The 22,820-nt window shown below is 42.0% G+C and overlaps 1 protein-coding gene across 4 annotated transcripts in view; it reads left to right on the top strand.

Annotated features, from left to right (window-relative positions):
* PLD5 (phospholipase D family member 5) overlaps window positions 1-22,820 on the top strand; it is a 394,942-nt gene that overhangs the window by 126,800 nt on the left and 245,322 nt on the right. For 3 of the 4 annotated variants that reach the window (XM_059412505.1, XM_059412504.1, XM_059412506.1), the window contains exon 2: window positions 19,135-19,271. In XM_059412505.1, coding sequence (XP_059268488.1) covers window positions 19,135-19,271 — 137 coding nt within the window. Of the gene's footprint in view, window positions 1-19,134; window positions 19,279-22,820 lie in introns of all 4 variants that reach the window. The other variant, XM_059412507.1, reaches the window with a different exon arrangement.

Genomic DNA, 22,820 nt, shown 5'->3' with positions numbered 1-22,820 from the left:
TAACTTGGATGTACCCAAAGAAACTTTTTTTTTTAATCCATTCATCCATCGATTTGGATTACTTCCACCTCTTGGCTCTAGTGAATGATGCCGCGAAGAACGCGGGTATGTACATCTCCGCTGGAATCCAGCTTTCCGTTCTTTTAGGTAGATGGCTAGAAGGAGAAATGCTGGACCATAAGGTGATTCTACTTTTAATTTTTTGAGGCACTCACTGCCATACCATTTTCCAGAGTGGTTGCACCATTTTACATCACCACCAGTAAAGTACAAGGGTTACAGTTTCTCCACATCTTCGCCAACAACTTGGGTTTTTTTTGTTGTTGCTGTTTTTTATTTTTTCATCCTAATGAGTGTGAGTTCACATCTCATTGTGGTTTTGACTTGCATTTCCCTAGGGATGTTGGGTACCATTTTTATGCCATCTTTGGAGAAATGTCTATTCAAGTCATCTTTTGATTGTTACTTTTGTTTGTTGTTGAGTTATTCATCTAGTTGTTTTTTTTTTGCCACGTCTCTCCCCCTTTTTCAAGGTTTTTTTTTTTTTTTTTTTTTTTGTAGAGGAAAGAGCCTTTTCTTCTTTAGTTAATTTTTAAAAAATTTATTTATTTTTTATTTATTTATTTGACAGACAGAGATCACAAGTAGGCAGAGAGGCAGGCAGAGAGAGGAGGAAGCAGGCTCCCCGCTGAGCAGAGAGCCCAAGGCAGGGCTCGATCCCAGGACCCTGGGATCATGACCTGAGCTGAAGGCAGAGGCTTTAAACCACTAAGCCACCCAGGCGCCCCTAGTTAATTTTTTTTTTCTTTTCAAATTTTTATTTAAATTCTAGTTAGTTAACATATACTGTAATATTAGTTTCAATATTACACGTTAGTGACCCATCACTTACATGTACCACCCAGTATTCTTCACACCTGCCCTCCTCATGCCCATCACACATGTACCCGTCCCCTGCCCATATCCTCTCCAGCAATCCAATTTCTTTTCTATAGTTAAGAGTCTCTTATGGTTTGGTTTAGTCCCTTTTCCCCCCTTCCCTATGTTCATCTGTTTTGTTTCTTAAATTCCACATGGGAGTGAAATCATATGGTATTTGTCTTTCTCTGACTTATTTCCCTGAGCATAGTACACTGTGGCTCCATATACATCATTGCAAAGGGCAAGGTTTCATTCATTTTGATGGCTGAGTAATATTCAGCTATATATACAAACCACATCTTCTTTATGCATTAGTCTGCCGATGAACATTTGGGCTCTTTCCACAATTTGGCTGTTGTGAATTCTGCTGTAACATCAGGGTGCACATATCCCTTCAAATCCATATTTTGTATCCTTTGGGTGAATACCTAAGTAATGCAATTGCTGGGTCATAGAGTAGTTTTTTTTTTTTTTTTTTAACTTTTTGAGGAACCTCCATACTGTTCTCTAGAGTGGCTGCACCAGTTTTTATTCCCGCCAACCATGCGGAAGGGTTCCCCTTTCTCTACATCCTCACCAACATCTCTCCTGTCTTGTTATTCGTAGCCACTCTGACTGCTGTGAAGTGGCATCTCATTGTGGTTTTGATTTGTATTTCCTTGAGGATGAGTGATGTTAGACATCTTTTCATATATCTCTTGGCCATCTGGATGTCTTCTTTGGAAAAATGTCTATTCATGTCTTCTGCCCATTTCTTAACTGGATTATTTGTTTTTTGGGGTGTTGAGTTTGATAAATTCTTTATAGATTTTTGCATATGAATCCTTTATTGGATATGGCATTTGCAGATTTCTTTTCCCATTCTGAGGGCTGCCTGTTAGTCTTGTCGATTGTTTCCTTTGCTGTGCAGAAGCTTTTTATGTTGATGAAGTCTCGATAGTTCATTTTTTATTTTGTTTCCCTTGCTTCCAGCAATGTGTCTAGTAAGAAGTTGCTGGGGCCGAGGTCAAAGAGGTTGCTGCCTATGTTCTCCTCTAGAATTTTGTTGGTTTCTTATCTCACATTTAGGTCTTTCATCCATTGTGACTGTATTTTTGTGTATGGTGTAAGTGATCCAATTTCATTCTTCTGCATGTTGCTTTTCGGTTTTCCCAACACCACTTGTTGAAGAGACTCTTTTTTCCATTAGATATTTTCTGCTTTGTTGAAGATCAGTTTTCATATATTTGTGGGTTCATTTCTGAGTTCTCTATTCTATTCCATTGATCTATTTGTTTTTGTTCCAGTACTACACTATCTTGATGACTACAGCTTTGAAAAATAACTTGAAGACTGGAATCATGGTGTCTCCAGCTTTTCTTTTCATTTTCAGGATTGTTTTGGCTGTTTGGGGTCTTTTGTGGTTCCATACAAATTTTGAGATTGTTTGTTCTAGGTCTGTGAAAAATGCTATTGGTATTTTGAAAGGATTGCATTAAATGTATAGATGGGTATACATTTAATGTATTACTTACATTACAAAATACTTTGGGTATGATAGACATTTTCACAATATTGGTTCTTCCAATCCATGAACATGGAATGTTTTCCCTTATCTCTGTGCCCTGTTTAATTTCTTTCATAAGTGTTCTATACTTTTAAGAATACAGATCTTTCTGTGCTCTGGCTAGGCTTATTCCTAGGTATCTTAAATGGTTTTTTGGTCATTGTAAATAATAAATGGAATTGATTCCTTGATTTCTTTTTCTGCTGCTTCAAGTGCAAAAGATTTATGTACATTGATTTTGTGTCTTGCAACTTGTTGAGTTCATGTATCAGTAATAACAGTATTTTGGCTTTCAGGTTTTCTACACAGAGTAACAAGTCATCTTCAAATAGTGAAAATTTGACTTCTTCCTTCCTGAGTTGGATGCCTTTTGTTTCCTTTTGTTGTGTGATTGCCGAGGCTAAGAATTACCCTGCATAGTGATGGGGAGAGTGGACATCGCTGTCTTGTTCCTGACTGTAGAGGAAAAGCTCTCAGTTTTTCCCTGTTGGGGATGATATTAGCAGTGGCTCTTTCATGTATGGCCTTTACGAGGTTGAAATACGTTCCATCTATACCTCTTTTTGGATAGTTTTTATCTAGAATGGATGTTGTACTCTGTCAAAAGATTTCTCTGCATCCATTGAGAGGATCATATGGTTCTTGTCCTTTCTTTTATTAATGCGGTGTTTCATGTTGACTGATTTGCAAATATTGAACCACCCCTGCAGCCCAGGAATAAATCCCACTTGATTGTGGTGAATAATTCTTTTAGTGTACTGTTGGATTCTATCTGCTAGTGTCTTATTGAGAATTTTTGCATTCATGTTCATGAGGGATATTGATCGGTCTATAAATCTTCTTTTTAGTGGTCTTTGATTTTAGAATCAAGGTAAAGCTGGCTTCATAGAATGAGTTTGGAAGTGTTCCTTCCATTTCTACTTTTTGGAATAGTTTGAGAAGAATAGAAATTAACTCTTCTTTAAATGTTTATTAGAATTCTGGGAGACCATCTGTCCCTGGACTTAAGTTTGTTGAGAGATATTTGATTACTGATTCCATTTCTTTGCTGAATATGGGTCTGTTCAAATTTTCTATTTCTTCCTGCTTCAGTTTTGGTAGTTTGTATATTTCTAGGAATTTATCTGTTTCAGGCTGTCCAGCTCATTGGCATGTAATTTTTCATAATATTCTCTAATAATTGTTTGTATCTCAAGATATCAAGCCCCCTATGTGAGGTGTCCTGGGACTGGGATCATGTCCCTAATCTAGACTATGAGATTCTATTGCTCAACCTGAAAGACAAGGCAGCCCTTCTCAGATGCTTTTGTGGGAAGAAGCTGTGTTTACTATTAAAGAATTAGACTCTCCTCTGTGAGGCAAGCACTGATGAAATCCCTGATTGATGTCTTGCTGTACAAGGTAGGCTACTTAGACCACATGGAAGATTATATAATGCAGCTTCTCAATCTAGGACCCACATCACAGAAGATTGCAGATCCTTTACACTTAGGCGAACAACACAGTTGACCTCACAGAGGCACCTTGACATACATGTGCCAAAGTGATTCCATTCCCTCTGCTCAGAAACAGCCCAAGACAGACCTCTGGCCTGATTCCACTGCCTGCAGACTCAGGGAAGGGCCTGGATGTGCTTGGGAGGGGAGACTGGATGGTTAGGCAGCTCTGAACATTGCCTTTAAGGGAGGGCATCAGTAAAAAAGAGAGAGAGAGGGAGGGAGAGAGAACAGAATGATGGATGTGTATGCAAACAGGTGCTAGTTATTGCTGTTCAGTTCATGGAACCTTCGGAAGGAAGTAGAACCCAGGCCAGGCTCTGATGAATGGAGAAATTGAAGGTGTGTTGCATTAAGGAAAGAAAGAAGAAACATGAAAAGTATGCTTACTCTTCTCTTCCCTGTTCCACAATCTTTTTTTTTTTTTTTTAAGATTTTTTTTATTTATTCTTCAGAGAGAGAGGGAGAGAGAGCGAGCACAGGCAGACAGAATGGCAGGCAGAGGCTGAGGGAGAAGCAGGCTCCCCGCTGAGCAAGGAGCCCGATGTGGGACTCGATCCCAGGACGCTGGGATCATGACCCGAGCCGAAGGCAGCTGCTTAACCAACAGAGCCACCCAGGCGCCCACAATCTTTTGATAATTTATTTTGTGGCTTAGGCATCTGGAAGATGGTTTATATTGCTTTTGAGGGATAATAAGTAGGTTGTGGTGGGGAGCACGAAGGACTGAAAAAGAGCAGTTCCTATCAATGAGGCGAGCGAAGATCCCTCAGCTCCCTCGCAGCCTGAGAGCACGGTCAGCAGTACTGTCCTTGCAGGGGGTGACTGTCCTGTGGTTCGGCACGGGGCATTGTGCAGATGGTCTTGTAGTCTGCCCACTCACAAAGCAGTGTTCTTATAGCGCCCTGTCCTGTGTGGATATAGTGTGCCGTGTACATGACTTGGGATGAGCTTCTACTTGAATCTTTGAAGAAGGGGGGCTGATAGATTAATGGTGAGGAGAAGGGGAATGTTGGCACATATAAAAGCAGTAAGTGGCATTCTTCTTAAATGCTGTTAATGAGCTAAGATTTGAATTCTGTTAAAATGTCAACTAAAGGGGTGCCTGGGTGGCTCAGTGGGTTAAGCCTCTGCCTTCGGCTCAGGTCGTGATCTCAGGGTCCTGGGATGAAGCCCAGCATTGGGCTCTTTGCTCAGCAGGGAGCTTGCTTCCCCCTCTCTCTCTGCCTACTTGTGATCTCCCTCTGTGTCAAATACATAAATAAAATCTTTAAAAAGTGTATTTTAAAAATGTCAATTAAAATGTTGAACTCCCACCCCTCCCCCTTCTACTACTAGTGACCTCAGTTGTCTCTGTTAGAAAACTGTATTTTCTTATCCGTTGCCTTGGGACATTATCATTTTTGTGGACCCTTTGCAGTCAGGACAGATGGATTTTCTGTGGGAAGAGGCCACATCAGCTTGGAAGTGGTTGGGAGCGGGAGCAGAAGACCAGGCGGACATCGGGACTCAGGGAGTATTGGCAGATTTGCAGCAGAGCAGGAATGGTGGCAGGGTTGGAAGGCAGTGAAGGGATAAGGGACCAAAGGCGCTCCAAAACGAGAGACAAAGGCGGATAGAGATGAGGGATTGGGAGGAAGAGCAGGAAGAAGAGCCATAAGGGAATTAGGAACCAGGACAGAAGGAAAGGGGTCTGGGTGGGTGTTCAGTCATGGTGGTTTAAGATGGGTTTCTGTTCTTCATATGTCTTACCATATAAATAAGGACTTTGAACTAATTAGTGCTGACTCATTAAGCAGTGAGCTTTTGCTAGCTCAAAGTGACCAAGCAGAAGAGGATATTGTGGTGGGTCATTTGGTGCTGAGGTGAAATCCTTGCACTGAGTGGCTGGTTGGGTTGGATGCCTTTAAGTTCCCTCCCACTCCCACTGTAAGATTCCCTAACCACACCTTTTATAGATGTGTGTGTGTGTGTACATGCATGTGTATGCATGTGTGTACAAGGGTGTTTGTGTGAATGCACTCTGTGTGTATGTGTGTGTGTGTTCCTTTTTCAAATAAGAGGGAAACTAAACATTGGCAGGAACAAAGATAAATCTTGTCACTCTTATACCCAAAGTCAAACCTGACTTTTTTCTGACTTTGAATTAGCTTAAAATATAGATTATTGTGGTACCTGAATGGCTCAGTTGGTTAAGTGTCTGCCTTTGGCTCAGGTCATGATCCCTGCATCTTGGGATCAAGCCCCACATTGGGCTCCCTGCTCAGTAGGAAGTCTGCTTCTCCTACCCTGTGCTCTTGGGCTCTCACTTGCTCTCCCTCTCAAATAAATAAATAAAATCTTTTAAAAAAAAATTAAGTATAGGGGCGCCAGGGTGGCTCAGTGGGTTAAGCCTCTGCCTTCGGCTCAGGTCATGATCTCAGGGTCCTGGGATTGAGTCCTACATAGGGCTCTCTGCTCAGCGGGGAGCCTGCTCCCCCCCACCCCCCCCAGTCTGCCTCTCGGCCTACTTGTGATCTCTCTCTCTCTGTGTCAAATAAATAAATAAAATCTTAAAAAAAAAAGTTTAAAAAAAAACATAGATGTTTGAGTTTTGTCCACCATGTTTTTTTCATCTATCTAGATAAAGTATCGTCCTTTACAGCAATCAGGATCAAATAATGTAGACAAGAAGCAAAAGTCTTTTTTTTTTTTTAAGATTTTATTTATTTCTTTGACACAGAGAGACACAGCTAGAGAGGGAACAGAAGTAGGGGGAGTATGAGAGGAGAAGCAGGCTTCCCAATGAGCAGGGAGCCCGACACGGGGCTCGATCCCAGGACCCCAGGATCATGACCTGAGCTGAAGGCAGCTGCTTAACGACTGAGCCACCCAGGTACCCCAAGAAACAAAAGTCTTAACCAGTGGTCTTCAGAATAAATCTCCTACCACAGTACATTGGAAGGGCTTGGATTTATTTTGATAGAGTAAAAGATTCAAATTTTTTTCAGCTCATTGAAGCAGAGTGTAGGATACAAGTCACCAAAATAGCCCTTGGCTTATCAAAGACCAGCTGATAATTGGTTGTCATTTTTCATTCACCGTTATCTGTAATGGAGGCAAACAGAGGGAGGGGAAAACACAACATTTCCGCTGGGACATGTTGGCTGTTCCATGTTGACTCTGACAGCATGTTCTTGTTCGCTCACTGTTTTCCAGAACAACTCATTTTGCTTTATGGTGAGTACAGAGGAAATCCCTGCTTCCCTATTCTAAGGAATTAAGCATGCATGGCAGGGGACATGGTGACACCAGGATCAGTCTTCTCCAAGACTGATGGGTGTCACCATCCCAGCCCCTCCTCGCTCTCTGTCCATCGGGACACCGTGCTTCACACTGTGTTGTCCTCCACCGTCCGTCCTCTGCAGCACACACACAGCCCTCAAATGTGAGTTCCTGAAGGGCACAGACCTCCTTAAGAGCCTACTTTCTGCATCGCCAGTGTTTGGATAGCATATAACACATGTTAGATGTTCCCTACCTATTTTTAAACCGAAGTAAACACATTTTGCTCCTCTTATCTAATGCCACCAGCAACTGCAAGCAGGAGGAAAGGAATAGAAGAGGCTCACTGACTTCTCAAGGACCTCCTTCCCCTAAACCCCCACAGCCCCCGTCAGGTGTGCCAGACATGCCTACCCTCAAATCACAGCCTTCCAGTGCCTTCTTTTTGTCATTTTTGCAAACTCTTGTTCTTTGCATTTGCTGGTCTGTCATTCAATTGGCCAAATGCTGGCAGAGAGAGGAGGGCACATTGGGTCATCACCTCTTACCCCTAGCATTTTCTTACCTGGAAAATGATACAATGAAGGGTTGAACTAGAGGGTCTCCATGTATTCTCTATGCTCAAATATTCTCCAGAATTGTCCTGTTATCCTCTGCAATTTGTGAAACTTGGGATTATACCTATTCCCTGCTTAATAATATGGAGGACTTCGAGTAAATATAGACTACCCATGGACAGTGGCTGGTGTTGCTCACTTGTGTCTTAGGAAAGCTAAGCTGAAGATAAATAACTTGCCTTGGGGTGGACATAGTCCAAGAATGGACAGCTTTCTTCCTCATTGCTGTGAGAAATGATTTGGATGAGAGCTCATACGAAATGTTATAAATAATACAGAAAAATATAGAGTAAACCATGAACATCCCAAACACTGCAGTGCCCCCAACCTCATAAAACCTCTCCCTTCCCAACAGAACATGACTTCCAAGAGTTTTGGGGTGAGTCCCTTGAGACTTTTCCCTCGTTTCCAAACATATAGTGGGTACAGTATTCTGCAGAAGGACTCTTTTTGACTCTCTCAATTCTTCTGTTTGTGGATAGTTAGATAATTTTTCCTAGATCCCCACCCCCACAATGGCATCGCAGTCTTGTATCTTCGTGCACTTGAGTAAACATTTCCATAAAATTGAGTGTTGGAAGTAAAATTGAGGAGCTGAAGGATATGCACATTTAAAATTCTGATAAAGATCATGATAAAAACTGCCAAATTGCCATCCAGACAAGCTCTGCCAGAATTTTCTCAGACAAACACTCATTTTCCCCAGTCCTTGCCAAGTGGAGTTGTCAATCTTTTGAACGATTGCCAAACGCAGGTACAAAACAAATGTACTTACTTGGAAAACATGCGTTTTTAGCTATTAAAGTTTCTTCTTTCTCTGTTTCTTTGATTATTTAGAGTCCTGTGTTCTCACTTTTCTCTTGCTTAGGAACAGGGATCTGATAGATCCTGGTTTTCTAGGTTCGTTCTGTTTCTATTGAGTTTTCTCCCACAGGTGTTAGGATTCTGTTCTTTTGTGTTGCATTGTGGGAGAATCCTTTGACTTAACTAAGTGTGTGAATTTGCTCTTCACCTGTATCTGTTTTGATATTCAGCCCATGAATCGAGGTCTGTCATTTTCAAGATCTCTTTTGGCTCATCTTTCTTAATAATCTCTCCTGATGTTTCACAGGTGCAATTGATCCCGACATCTTCCTGAAAACTTGGGTTATCCTGCTTTTAAAGGCTCAGATGTGTCATCTGTTTTTCTCCAGAATTTGTTGCCTGGGTTGAGTTAACTATCTCTCTCATAGTTTTGTTTTCCCTCAAACTCTTGGAGACATTTAATTGTCTGTCCACTTCTGTACTTGGCACTTCCTGTTTGCATGTCTGTGGGTGGTGGCTGAGCACAGTGGTTTGTCCCCAGGTCTTACAGGACAGGCTGCAGATGCTGCCCAGCTACGGAGCTTGCCTTATAGTTTCCTCCTGGGAATCTTAGCTCTCTGAGAAAATCGCCCTGTTCCTGGCTTATCTTGTGTTTGACACTTCCGAAGAAGAAAGCAGTAGTGGGAAGGATTGACTGGCAAGCCTGCTCCGAAACATATCCCAACTAATCACTGTCAGCCATTCCAGTTTCTTCTAGATCTTTCTGTGTTACCTCTATACTTGGAGCTCTCCTTTATAACAGTTTGTGTTTTCCTCTATGTGTCTTGGGTTTTGATCTCCTTGGTTTATCTAATTTAGAGTAAATCTTTACAATTTCTTGTCCATCGGTGATCCCGTTTGTTTGTCAAGCACTATTATAGAATTATTATTATTAGATATCTATTTATCACCTGTAAGAATTTATGTAAGATTGGGAGCCATTTCCTGTGTTCAGTTGATTCAGACTTGAATTTTTATTCTCTGTCTTGCTATTCTGGATAAGGTGCTCTCTATTCTGCAAGTTATCCTCTTTGTTAGGCTAATTTTGAGCTTATAGTACTTAATATAGTACTTAATTTTTTGCATGTTTTTAATATACAAATAAATGTGCTTCTGTGATAGGAATCACTTCTAGGGAGGAAATAAATAACAAAGGCTGTAAAACACAAAAATTGTCATTTTCATTGTATAACTCTTGCCATGTTTTACCTTTATTCACTTATTCATCACTCATTCAACACGTATTTATTGAACATATTTGCCAGGCATGATTTTTTTTTTTTAAGATTTATTTTTTTGTTTATTTGTTTATTTTAAGGATTTATTTATTTATTTAAGAGAAAGAGAGAGAGCGCACGCTTGTGCCCACCCAAGCAGAGAGAGAGAGGGAGAGAGAGAATCCTCAAGCAGTCTCCCTGTTGAGCTCAGAACCCACTGCAGGGCTAGATCCCAAGACCCTGAGTTTATAATGTGAGCTGAAACCAAGAGTCAGATGCTCAATGAGTCCACTCACTGAGCCAGCCCCACAACTCTCTCTCTCTTTTTTTTTTCCAAGATGCCAAGCATTATGGATCCAGACAAGATCCTAGAATTCCAGGAGCTCAATTTAGTGAGAGAGACCGAAAGGTAGAAAACGAACAAATGCGTGGTCCAACAATGAATTTGCATGTCTTGAAAAAGGAAAGGACAACCTGGACTGCTAAAGAAATAATTTACCCTTATTGGTCTGGTAGAAATAGCGAGGATTTCCTCAAAGAGGAATGTGGTTAAGTGCCACTGGGAGAACTCTAGCAGGCATGAAAAAACCAATAAGCAGACTGTGGAGCTGATGATTAATCTTTCAGTTAAAGGCAAGTTGAAATAACAGAGATCTGAAGTCCCCTGCACTTTTTTTTTTTTTTTTTTTTTTTTTTTTTTTTTTGCACAGAGTAGGTATTAATTAACTGCAAAATGGATGTAGTGTCTTGATTTCTAGGTAGTGCCTTGTTAAACAGCAGGACAAAACATTTTTTTAAAGTCTCTATCAGGTATTTGTGTCAGGGTAATGTTGCCCTCATAAAGTGAGTTGGGAGGTTTTTCCCTCTCTTTGGTATTTTGTGTTATTGTTATTACTATTTCTCAGATGTTTGGCATAATTTACCAATGATGCCATTGAAGCCTTGAGTTTTCTCCATGGGAAGGTTTTTAACTAAAAATTTATTTTTTTTAATTAACACATTAAGGTTAACACACATTAAGGTTAACACACATTAACACATTAATTTAACACATTAAGGTTATCTATTTCTTTTTGAGTGAACTTTAGTAATTTTTATCCGATAAAAATGTGTTCATTTTATTTACACTGAATTTCTTGGCATGAATTTACTCATATTATTCCCTTATCCTTTTATTTTTTGTGTCATCCATGGTGGTGTCCTGTGTTTCACAGAGATATTTATAATTTGTGTCTTTCCTTTTTTTAAATTCATTTTTTAAATTTAATTACTTTTCAGTATACTAGAATTCATTGTTTATGCACCACACCCAATGTTCCATGCAATCCGTGCCCTCCATAATACCCACCACCAGGCTCCCCCCCCCCCACCCCTTCAAAACCCTCAGATTGTTTTTCAGAGTCCATAGTCTCTCATGGTTCATCTCCCCTTCCAATTTCTCCCAACTCCCTTCTCCTCTCCCTCTCCCCATGTCCTCTGTGTTATTTCTTATGCTCCACAAATAAGTGAAACCATATGATAATTGACGCTCTCTGCTTGACTTATTTCACTCAGCATAATTTCTTCCAGTCCCGTCCATGTTGCTACAAAAGTTGGGTATTCATCCTTTCTGATGGAGGCATCATACTCCATAGCGTATATGGACCACATCCTCCTTAACCATTTGTATATGTATGGCTGAAAGTTTATCAATTTATTGATCTTTTCAAAGAACCAGACTTTGATTTGAAATTTTTTGTATTGTTTTCTGTTTTCTCTTTTATTGAGTTCTGCTCTTTATCATTCCTCTGCCTATTTTGAGTTTAGCTTGCCCTTTTCTCTTTCTACATTTTTAAGGTAGAAGTTTAGATCATTTAAGGCCTTATTTATTTTCAAATATACATTAAATGGTATATATTTCCCTAAAGCATTTATTTTGCTGCATCTCATGTATTTTCATATATTCTATTTTTATTTTTATTCTATTTAAAATTCCTCCCTGAATGTTGATTCTATCAGTTAATGAGGGAAGCATTTTGACATCATGGAGTAGTTGAAGATTTGTTCATTTCTCTCTATATTTCTGTGAACCTTTGTTTTATGCATTTTGAGGGCCTTTTATTAGGTGCATAAAAGTTTATTATTATTATGTCTTTTTGATGAATTTATCCTTTTATCATTCAGAAGCAACTTTATTTTATCTTCAACAAATTTGAATAATTTTTGGCCTTTATATTTTTCAAAAATTTTTTCGTACCTTCCTCTCCTTTGGAGACTCCAAGAACATGTATATTAGGCTGCGTGAGTTGTCTCATAGCTCACTGATGTACTGTTCAAGTTTTTCTACATTTTTTTCTGTTTTCATAGAGTTCACTAAACTGTTTTTATGTTGTGTTTAATATGCTCTTAATCCTATCCAGTATATTTCACATCCCCAGAATTTTGAAGTGCGCCTTTACTTATGTCTTCTTTATGTCTCTTTAACATACTTATTTTCTCGAACATTTGAAATATAGTAGTATTTGTTTTAACACCTGCATCTACTAATTTAATCACCGCTCCACTCCTTTCTGAGTTGATTTCAGTTGACTGAGTTTTCACCTCACTTGGGATTGTGGTTTTTTGTTTCCTTGCATGTCTGGAAATTTTTTACTGGATGCTGGACATGGTGATTTTTGATTTTGCTGTGTGGTGAATATGACCGTATATTTAAAAAATATTCTTAAAGTTTTTTAAGGTTTGCTTTTATGCTTTTTTAGGTAGGAGAGCAGCCTTGAGTCTAGGGCTTATTTTTGTGATTTCCATATTTTAGATAGAGTATCCTTCTGATTACTTGATGCCCCATGTATTGAGATTTTAGCACTCCAGATAGCGGGAACACCAACTTTTCCTGGTCCTGTGTATTCGGGTGGGGATTGCTTCATCTTCTCCTTTCAGGTGGTTCTTTTTCCTGACTTCAGACAATTTTCTTATATGCACCTACTTATCAGTACCTCACTGAGGATTCAGGAGACTCTGAAGATTTCCCCAGCTCTTTCCCTATATAAGTTTCCTCTCTCTACTACTCTGTCCTGTCAACTATAACTGACCTGGCCTTTCTCAAATCCCCACTTTGGGGGCGCCTGGGTGGCTCAGTGGTTTGGGCTGCTGCCTTCGGCTCGGGTCATGATCTCAGGGTCCTGGGATCGAGCCCCGCATCGGGCTCCCTGCTCCGCAGGAAGCCTGCTTCCCTCTCTCTCTCTCTCTCTCTCTCTCTCTGCCCGCCTCTCTGCCTACTTGTGATCTCTGTCTGTCAAATAAATAAATAAAATCTTTAAAAAAAAATAAAATAAAATCCCCACTTTGTCTTCTCAACATAGACTGGTAGACTTAGATTGGTAAACTCTTCCAGAGAAACTCATTCAGTATGGATCTGATGCCCAGCAAGTCCTCTAAGCTGGTGATATACTCTTGGGAGTTATCAGTATATAGAGCCGGTGAAGATTTGGGAATCAATTAGCGTCTTTCAGGGAGAGGGTACAGAACAAGAAGAGAAAAATTCTAAAATAGAATTCAAAATATAAGAATATTTTGAAAATAGAACATCAAAATAAATGTGGAAAGTGAAGAAATAATTCTTGTAAAAGGATTTTCTAAGCAAAGCTCTTAAGTTATTTATAGTCTAGATTTTCTACGAGGATCCAGAATGTGGTCATTATTCTGGAGATTGATGAACTATCAGCTAAGATTCCTATGAATCTTCTGGGTGGCCTACTTTTTTTCTGGGAACATGTCTAGGAATTCAAGCTAGGAACGCATTTAGAATCATAAGAAAGTTCTAAAGGCCCAAGAATGCCCTGTCTCCACAGGTTAGAGCCGAATGTTCAATATTCATTTCCTCAGTAATGGGCCAGGTAGGTATTGGTTAACTAAAAACTAATAATAAAACTAATAAAATAATCATAGCAAAAATTAAGTAGAAAATGAAGTCAAGAAAAGAAAACCAGAAAAGGAAAAAGTTTGGATCTATAGACTAGGTCTAGAGATTTCAGTTTCAGAGACCTAAGTTAAATCCCTGGCCTGTCTCCAACTGTTTGGGTCACATTGGACAGTAACCCAATGTCTTTGAGTCCTAATTTTGATGTCTTTCACATGGAGAATAACCGTACTAGAACTTCCAGCTCTATAGGTATTAAAAGCTGCACACAGGGGCGCTTGGGTGGCTCAGTGGGTTAAGCCTCTGCCTTCATCTCGGGTCATGATCTCAGGGTCCTGTGATGGAGCCCCACATCAGGCTCTCTGCTCAGCAGGGAGCCTACTTCCCCTTCTCTGCCTGCCTCTCCGCCTATTTGTGATCTCTCTTTGTCAAATAAATAAATCTTAACAAAAAAAGCTGCACACACAAAAATGGTTATTTTTAAGACTTTGCCTTGATTTTGTTAAAAAATATTTTCATGGTAAATAAATGAAAAATAATATGAATAATTTTAATTTATGGTTAATCTTTGCAAATGTATATTTTACCGCTAGGCACATAGGTGTAAATTCCTTTTAAGAGTATATCAAATGGTATAAAAGCTCAGGTTGGAATAGATAGTACTTCCAAGTTTCAAATTTAATACTCTTTACCATTTAGAGGTCATATACCTCTTTTTCTGTATTAAGGTGAAATTTATTTGATAAGGATATGTTATTTAACTATTTTTTGGCATTAGCATAATGGGATTTATTTCTTGACCAACCAAGCAATTCTTTTCAAAACTCTTTGAGTACACACTCCTATGAAAAGTACAGACTGGGGACACCTGGGTGGCTCAGTTGTTTAAGCAGCTGCCTTCAGCTCAGGTCATGATCCCAGCATCCTGGGATTGGGTCCCACATCGGGCTCCTTGCTTGGAAGGGAGCCTGCTTCTCCTTCTGCCTCTGCCTGCCACTCTGTCTGCCTGTGCTCACTCTTGCTCCTCTCTCTCTGACAAATAAATAAATAAAATCTTTAAAAAAAGAAAAGAAAAGAAAAGTACCGACTGATCCTGGATAATAGCATTCCAAGTTTTGTTTTCTTTTAATGGTTGAGCTCATTAGTGGAATTGAGGTTGTAATCATGTTAATGGGTTCTCCTTAAAACTTTCCATAGTTTGATTCTATTCAATAAAAACAGAAGAGTATGTTTCAAATTGATTCCTGAATGATCTGAAATGATCTGTTAAGGATTTGAAAATGAATAAGTGTCTTGGTAACCTGGAATCTGGTCTCATTTGTGAGGCTCTTAGACTGTCCTTTGCACAGAATCGTTCATTTTTGATGAGGTGGAAAAGAAAGGAAAGTAGTGGTCTGACCTTGTAATTTTCTAGTACATTCTTTCAAGGAGACATTTAAAAATGAATATCAGAGTCTGCATTTCTCTTCTTTGATGAATTAAAATGAAAATAACTAGGTCAGTTCATATTAATAGACTAAGATAATATAGAATTAAATGAATAGACGTTAATAGAAATTTGTGAGGGTTACTACATCAAAGTACTTCCAGTAGCACACAAATTAACTAGAGCTCTTACTGACTGTTTCATTGTAAAATTCAGAAGAAAGGGAAACAGATCAATATTGTTGTGGATGAAGTATTTAGTATTCATTAGGATTTATTCATTAAGTACCCACTAATGTACCTGACATGATATCTTTATGCTGCTCTCTTCAGGATTCTTTCTGAGATAATGTTTAATTATATCATCCTAGGTTAAAGTCTCTTCTGGACTAGATTAATGTGTTACGATTGCATTGTTTTAAACCTCTCTAAAAGCTTTTTGTTCATTTCTGTTTATAACATATAGGGACATAAGGTAAAATGATAAAAATGTTTAATTATTTTTGGTGTTGTTAAACGAGTGGCTTTTTAAAAAAAGTTCTTGGACTAAAGGAGACGGCGACATAGCCACACAATGGAATGTGATGCAACAATGTGAAACTCTGCTTTAGAAGAATATTTAATGACCTTAAAGCATCATCAAGTGCAAAAAGGGGAATGCTAAATTATATATAGCATGACACCAACATCTTTAGATTGTTAGATCTGTAGACACAGTACATGGGAAAGAACGAGAACAAAATGCTAATGGCGGTTTGGTCTGCGTGTGACTAGGAGTGATTTATTTCCTGTTTTTGTATTATGTATTTTTTTTTAAATAGTTAATAGCAAACAGTTTCTGATTATATAAGCAATGAATATTAGTAAAATAAACAAAAAGTAAAGGGCAAAAGGAAACCCATTCAAAATTTTAAAAATATTTAAAATAATTTCCTTCCGAGCCCCCACACTGGATGTATTTATCACGCTCCCTTTATTGGAACTAAGGGAAGGGCGCCTGGGTGGTTTGGTCAGTTGAGCATCTCATCTTGATTTCAGCTCAGGTCATGATCTCAGGGTCCTGGGATGGAGCCCCTTGTTGGGCTCTGTGCTCAGCGGGGAGTCTGCTCCAGATTCTCTCTCCCTCTCCTGCTTCACCCCCCACCCCTGCTTGTGTACTCTCTTTCTCTCAAATAAATAAATAACTCTTAAAAAAAAAAAGGAACTAAAAGAGGTATGTTTGAAGATCAACATGTATTAAGCAGGATTTCAGGGGCACCTGGATGGCTCAGGTGATCGAGCATCTGATTCTTGATTTCTGCTTGGGTCATGGTCTCAGGGTCCTGTGATCGAGCCCTGTGCTGGGCTCCATGCTCAGTGCTGAGTCTGCTTGGGATGTTCTCTGTCTCTCCGCCCCTCCCCCAACTCTCTCTCTCTCTAAATAAATAAAATCTTAAAAAACTTTTATGCTAGACAATGTTGGTCTCACATTTCCCTTCTCTCTTTCTTATCTCTCCCTCTCCTTCTCTGCCTATGTCTCTCTATCACTCTGCTTCTTTCTTACATGTATAGTTTTTGTTGTCTGTTTTTCTTTTATTCTTTTTTTTTTTTTAAGAGCAGGAGAAAGAGAGGTGGGGGAGGGGCAGAGAGAGATTGGGAGAGAAGCAGGGAGACTCTCAAGCAGACCCTACGCCCAGCGCAGAGTCCAACTTGTGTCTCCATCTCACAACACTGAGATCAGGACCTGAGCCGAAATCAGGAGTCAGATGCTTAACCCACTGAGCCACCCTGAAGTCCCTGTATGTTTTTTATTTTTTCATATCTTTACTTTGTTTCTCCCGAATATTTGAGACAGCTTCCAGAGGGCACATATACTACAACAGCAAACACCCATCCCGTACTGTCTGTTCAGATACTGTTCTAAGAACTTCACATACAGTATCTCATGTAACTTAACCATCAGCCATAACCCTCTGAGGCTGTCACTATTATTATTTCATGATTGTCCTCTCCATCTGAAAGACAAGGGATCTGAAGCACAAAGACTAAATAACTTGCCCGAGGGCATAGTTAGGGGAGGAATCCAAGTGGTCTGGCCCCCAAAGTCTATGCCCTCAACCAGTTCGCTATGCTGTTTCTGAAAAATAAAATTAAATGAGGATGATGGAAAATAAAGGGGCAGGAAGAATGCACAGACTATTCTGTGGAGTTGGGTGGAGTCGGTAAATACAGCTCTGGGTTCTCCTGGGGCTCAGGTAGAGCAGGAACAAGGAGAGGCCTCAGGATTCACAGTCACGGAAATGGCGGAGGCAAGAGAATGCTCTGGAAGGCCGCATCTGATTCTCCAAGAACTTTCCTGTCACCCTGCCTGTTCAGAAGTGTGCCCTCGGGATGTTCCTTTCATTCATTCGCTTTATTTACACGGTCATTATTTCTTGGGCACTTCTCTCTGTTGGGCCTGTGCTGGTTGCTCGGGATGAGAAGAGTAAAACGTGTGCATGTCTTAAAGATCCCGGGGGCCTCGGGGAAACGAACAGCGGTTGTGTCTCGCTTGGGCTTCCCCCCACTTCCTCCCCAGGTGTGAAGTAAGCGAAGCAGGCAGTGAGGTCAGGAAGGGACTCAGAGCAAGCTTCTCTTGGGAGGGGACCGCGGAGGGAAGTCAGAAGACAAAGCCTTCAGAAGGAGCCACGCATCTGAGCAGACAGCGTCTGGTCACAGGGTGTCTTCATTCTTTCTCTAGAATCTGTCATCCGAGCCTGTCCCTGGACAAACTGGACCCTGAGCTTGGGGAGGTTCCTCCATTCTTTGGAGATCATGCTGCTGCAGGGATAAAGGGCAGTGGAGTGGCGGGAGAAGCAAAGCCAGCTGGTTTCAACAAAGCTAGTGTATGTGTGCGTGTGTGCGCGTGAGCATGGGCATACGTGTGTACACACGTGTGTGTCTCATCACTTAGGGAATTTCTCCTGGCTGTCTGACCAGTGGTCACCCTTTCGCCTCCTGCAACTAATCCCCAAAAGCTTCGGCAACACTTTGAAAAATTAACAGTAAGGTTGAAGTTTGTTCTTTCTCTTCTTTGAGCCATGTAGATTTTTTTTTTTTAAGATTTTATTTATTTATTGGACACAGAGAGAGAGATCACAAGTAGGCAGAGAGTCAGGATGGGGGGAGCAGGCTCCCCACTGAGCAGAGAGCCTGATGTGGGGCTCAATCCCAGGACCTGGGATCATGACCTGAGCTTGAAGGCAGAGGCTTAATGCACGGAGCCACCCAAGTGCCCTCAGCTTCTGTTTCTAAGTGAAAATCGTTATCAAAAGTGTGAATGTTGGTTATGACTGTGTTCAGTGTTTCAAAATGAGCCATGTCAGTTTCATGACCCAAGATGCCAGCATCTGATGGATCTAATTTCTGATCCAAGTTGGGAACACATCCTCACCTGCCAGGATCCTCTCTCCTGAAGCCATCATACAAAAGACCGTAGAGCAAGACAAGGTGGGAGAAGCTAGAGGCTGCAGAGTTTAAGGGCACAGACTTTGCATAGGGTATGAAAGGTGGTGACAATAACAGGGGACAAAGAATCATTATTGTGCCACTTTTCATTTTTAATTTGCACTCATGGACCTCAGACTGCACTTGGTAGAAGATCTTGTAGAAGATCTCCAGATCTCCCGGACTGCTTTTGATGAGAAAGAGGGAAAGCGAACCAGTTCAGAAGTCTTGACACGGCACTTGGATTATTTGGCAGGTTCTGACCTACCGAGTGGGGGGTTGAAGGCTGTGTCGAGGAATGAGCATCAAGATTTCCCTCTGCGGGCAGCCTTCGCTGGCAGCAATGCAAGTGACCCTTTCCCAGAGGTTTTGAAAATCGATCCAATCCCAAGTTTCCAGAATGAAAGCTGCTTCTCACTTCTCTTTTCCTTCTTTTTCTTGACAGTCCCAGCAGAAGTGTATCGTGATCTTCGCCCTGGTGTGCTGCTTCGCCATTCTCGTGGCGTTGATATTTTCTGCCGTGGACATCATGGGAGAGGACGAGGATGGGCTCTCAGAAAAAAATTGTCAAAATAAATGTCGGTAAGAGGTAACAAACAAAACTTCTCTTTTAGGGGGCGGGCAGAAAAGCAAAGAGAGCGCTGGACAGTAGAGAGAAACGTATCCTAAGTACACGGGTGTGCCTCTTGCTTTTTAGACCAGGGGACTAAACACGAGTAACGGTTTCATTCAGTGAGTTCTTTGCAACTTGGGCATATCCTGTACAGAGCGCTGGTGGACAGGGTGAAATTTTGTACAGTTGACATTTCTGGAGACCTCTTTCTGTGGAGGAGGTTTTGGTTCGTTCCATGATGAGCCTGGCAAAAACGAGTGCCCCAGATGGACAGAGTTCTCACATCAAGTAGATATTAGAAAAGCACACATCTCATGAAAAATTCTAACTCCAGACTCGTGATGAAATAAGTCAGGATGTTTATGAGAAGCCACGCACATCCTCTGTCTCAATGTTGCACATAGGTTTATTAATCTAGAAATGGATTACATTGTATTTACATATTATGTCTCTTCCTTTACCTTAAATAACATTTCCTTGGGGATATTCCTAACTGGCTAAGTCACTGCGACATGGTTTTATCCCCATAAATCTCCTTATCTCTTCCATGAACTACATTTTTTTAAAAAAATTTTTCATTTTTTCAGGTCATGGGAAGGGTAGGCAAGCACCAGGGCAGGGGGCAGATAGATAAGAAGCCTGTTTTTAATAGATGTTCCTGCAGAGCTGAAGTCCGGACACACAACCACCAGAGTTCTTACGAGTTAGAGCTTACAGTGCATTTTCTTGTAGTTTCTCCCTGTGGCAAGGTTTAGCCTAAGTGCCCCTCTTTTCCAGCTTCAGATCAACAGTAACGTGGTAATGTGTATGCAGGTTTTTATCTTGGAGACTTTTTGCTGTGGGGGCTGAGTCTGGGGCACCAGAAAAGGTCTGGAAAAGGCCATGGACGTATAGGCTACTCGCCGGACAACAGTGTTAGACACAGAACGAAGGATACGAGAGAGAAATTAGCACATGTCTTAGATTTCTTCTAACAGGTTTGAAAGGGGTCCTTACGTATATTTACTTCCCAGACCGAATTACTGTGTTGGGATGATCAGGAAGGCGATAGAACAATGGCAGATTGCCACCGGCTTCGTCCTGGACACTCCTGCGTCAGTACTTTCTGAGAACCCTAGACACGACAGATGGAAACATCTGTGGACAGGGCACCGGTGACTCACCTTCTTCCGTGGATTGGCTCGGCCCCTTCTCACCTCATCCGAGACGAGGTCCGCTGAGTACTTGATGTGGCAAATCCCAGCCCCTAGAAAGCAACTTTGCAAAGTCAAACTGTAACAACTTCTGTAAGACGAAATCCACAGGACCTTTTAGCTCACATTAGCAGGTATCCGAAAGTTTCAACAACAAAAAAGAGGGAGACTGGGACGCCTGGGTGGCTCATTTGGTTGGACGACTGCCTTCGGCTCAGGTCATGATCCCAGAGTCCTGGGATCGAGTCCCGCATCAGGCTCCCAGCTCCATGGGGAGTCTGCTTCTCCCTCTGACCTTCTCCTCGCTCATGCTCTCTCTCATTGTCTCTCTCTCAAATAAATAAAAAAATCTTTTTTTTTTTTTAAAAAAAAGAGGGAGACTTAGAACTAACTATTCCTCTTTTCACTTGCGAGAAGCTATAATTTAATCCAATGTTTACTTTCAGCTCATACAGCTGGAATCTGCGTCTCCTTTCTCCATCTTGATCAGTCATTGAATCCCAGTGACTCAACAGTGCTTCTCCCTTGATCCGGAACGGGTTCTTCCCATTACCCACCATTCCCCTGTAGTGGCTGCCTTTCCCCTGTAGTGTTGGGAGTCACTGTCTGGTTACCGGTTACTGGTTACTGGTATCTGGTTACTGGTTACTGCTCCATGCAGCCATGTTTTCTAGAACCTGCAGCCCCTCCAGTCTTTCTCTCTCCCGCGGCCCCTCCTCCTCTGCCCTGTGTGTGTCCTCTTGCGTTGTCAGCCACGCCATAGGAACTGTCCGTTGGTCTACCACCCCTGACCCCATCGCGAAGAGCTTTCGCTTTGTCTCTTCTTTCCAGCGCACAGGACGGTGCTGGGTGATGGCCATGCCTTAGGCCCCGTCCAGCCCAAGTCTCCAGTCTGGTAGCCACTGCCCCACCCTCTGCTCACAGTAGTGCCTATTTTAATTTGATGGAACTTTCCTCCATTGTCCACTCACATCGTATTTTAGGTGACATCACCTGCTAATTCCAGGACTCTTTCCCACCTTGTCTTGTCCCTGGCTGACAGCCCCGGACTGTCAGTACCCTTCTTGCCCTCCTGCTACACGGGTACTTCCCAGCGCCGGCCCGACTGTTCCGACTGCCTCAAGTCAGTCATTTCATGTCCATTTCACTCTCGTGTTTCCAAGTAACCCGGATGCGGAAAGATCTGGATTCAGATCTGCACGATACCGCTTACTGACTCTGTAAATAGGGACAAGGTATTCATGTCATTATTTCATCCCGTGCCTGTCTGCAGAGCAGGGCGGCACACAGGACAAGCCACAGGACGGTCAGTGAGGAGACAGTTGAGGCAACGGCGCACAGGGGCAGCGGCAGAGAACTCTGGGGGGCGTCGTCTGGCATGGGAAAGAGGGACCTTGGTTGGCCTTGGCCTCCACTCCCCCCAGTGGGTCATAAAAGCTGTTTTAGTTTTGTTTCTCTTGAAAGTGGAAGATGGAAAGAAATGTGTCTCATGGGGCTTTATTGGTAAGTTGCACACCCCATAAGAATGCGGCAGGAAACTCATAACAAGCGATGGGGCATGACAGACCCGCTCCCCGTCCCTTCCAGAGTGTCTGAACCCCCCTTCTCCCTTCACAACCAACTTCCCGTTCCTCCTGTGTCCTCACTTATCCCGAATCTGCTTTCTCCTGGCTGTGCTCTTGGGCTCTGGGGAAGGGGATGAAGACAAGGACGGAACAGAAACTGTTCGTTCGGGGCTGGCTCTGGCAAAGCAGGCAGGTGGGGAAGCCCCACCACAGGCAGAGGCCCCGGAGAGCTTTCTAGTAGGAAAGGGGGAACCTTCAGGTGTGTCCCGAAGGGGGCTATGGCCGGGGCGGGGGGGGGGAGCTGGAGGCGGCCAGCTTCTGGAACCGAGGTATTCTCTCTCCTTGATTAAGGGGTGCGTGTTTGGCTTTCTCTCCTTGGTCCCGAGTTGGAAGTGGATCAAAAATTGGGGAAGCTGGTAGTTCTTAATCAAGTCATGGCCATTTGGGGCACAAGGTGACAGGGTTACAGAAGTTATTGTGTGGCAGCTTGGGTGTCACTGGAAATAGCCTGCCTTACCACGGGCTGGCTTCCTGGGCTGGTTATTGTGGATGGGAGGCTGGTGTCTGGGTCAGGCGGCCACAGCTGCTGGGGCAGAGGCTAGTTTTTATGGACAGTCTGGCCACGGTCCATGTGCATATCTAATCTCCCAGCTTCCCGAACCTCTTCCTACAGCAGCCGCTTTTGTTTTCATTTTCTTCCTCTCCATCTGCAGGAGCCGGTGTGTTAGAGGTCGCTAGAGGCCAGTGTGCACGAGGTCCA

The sequence above is a fragment of the Mustela nigripes genome, chromosome 10 (assembly GCF_022355385.1).
Source record: "Mustela nigripes isolate SB6536 chromosome 10, MUSNIG.SB6536, whole genome shotgun sequence".
NCBI classification, from domain to species: Eukaryota; Metazoa; Chordata; class Mammalia; order Carnivora; family Mustelidae; genus Mustela; species Mustela nigripes.
This window is presented reverse-complemented; position numbering and strand designations above follow the sequence as displayed.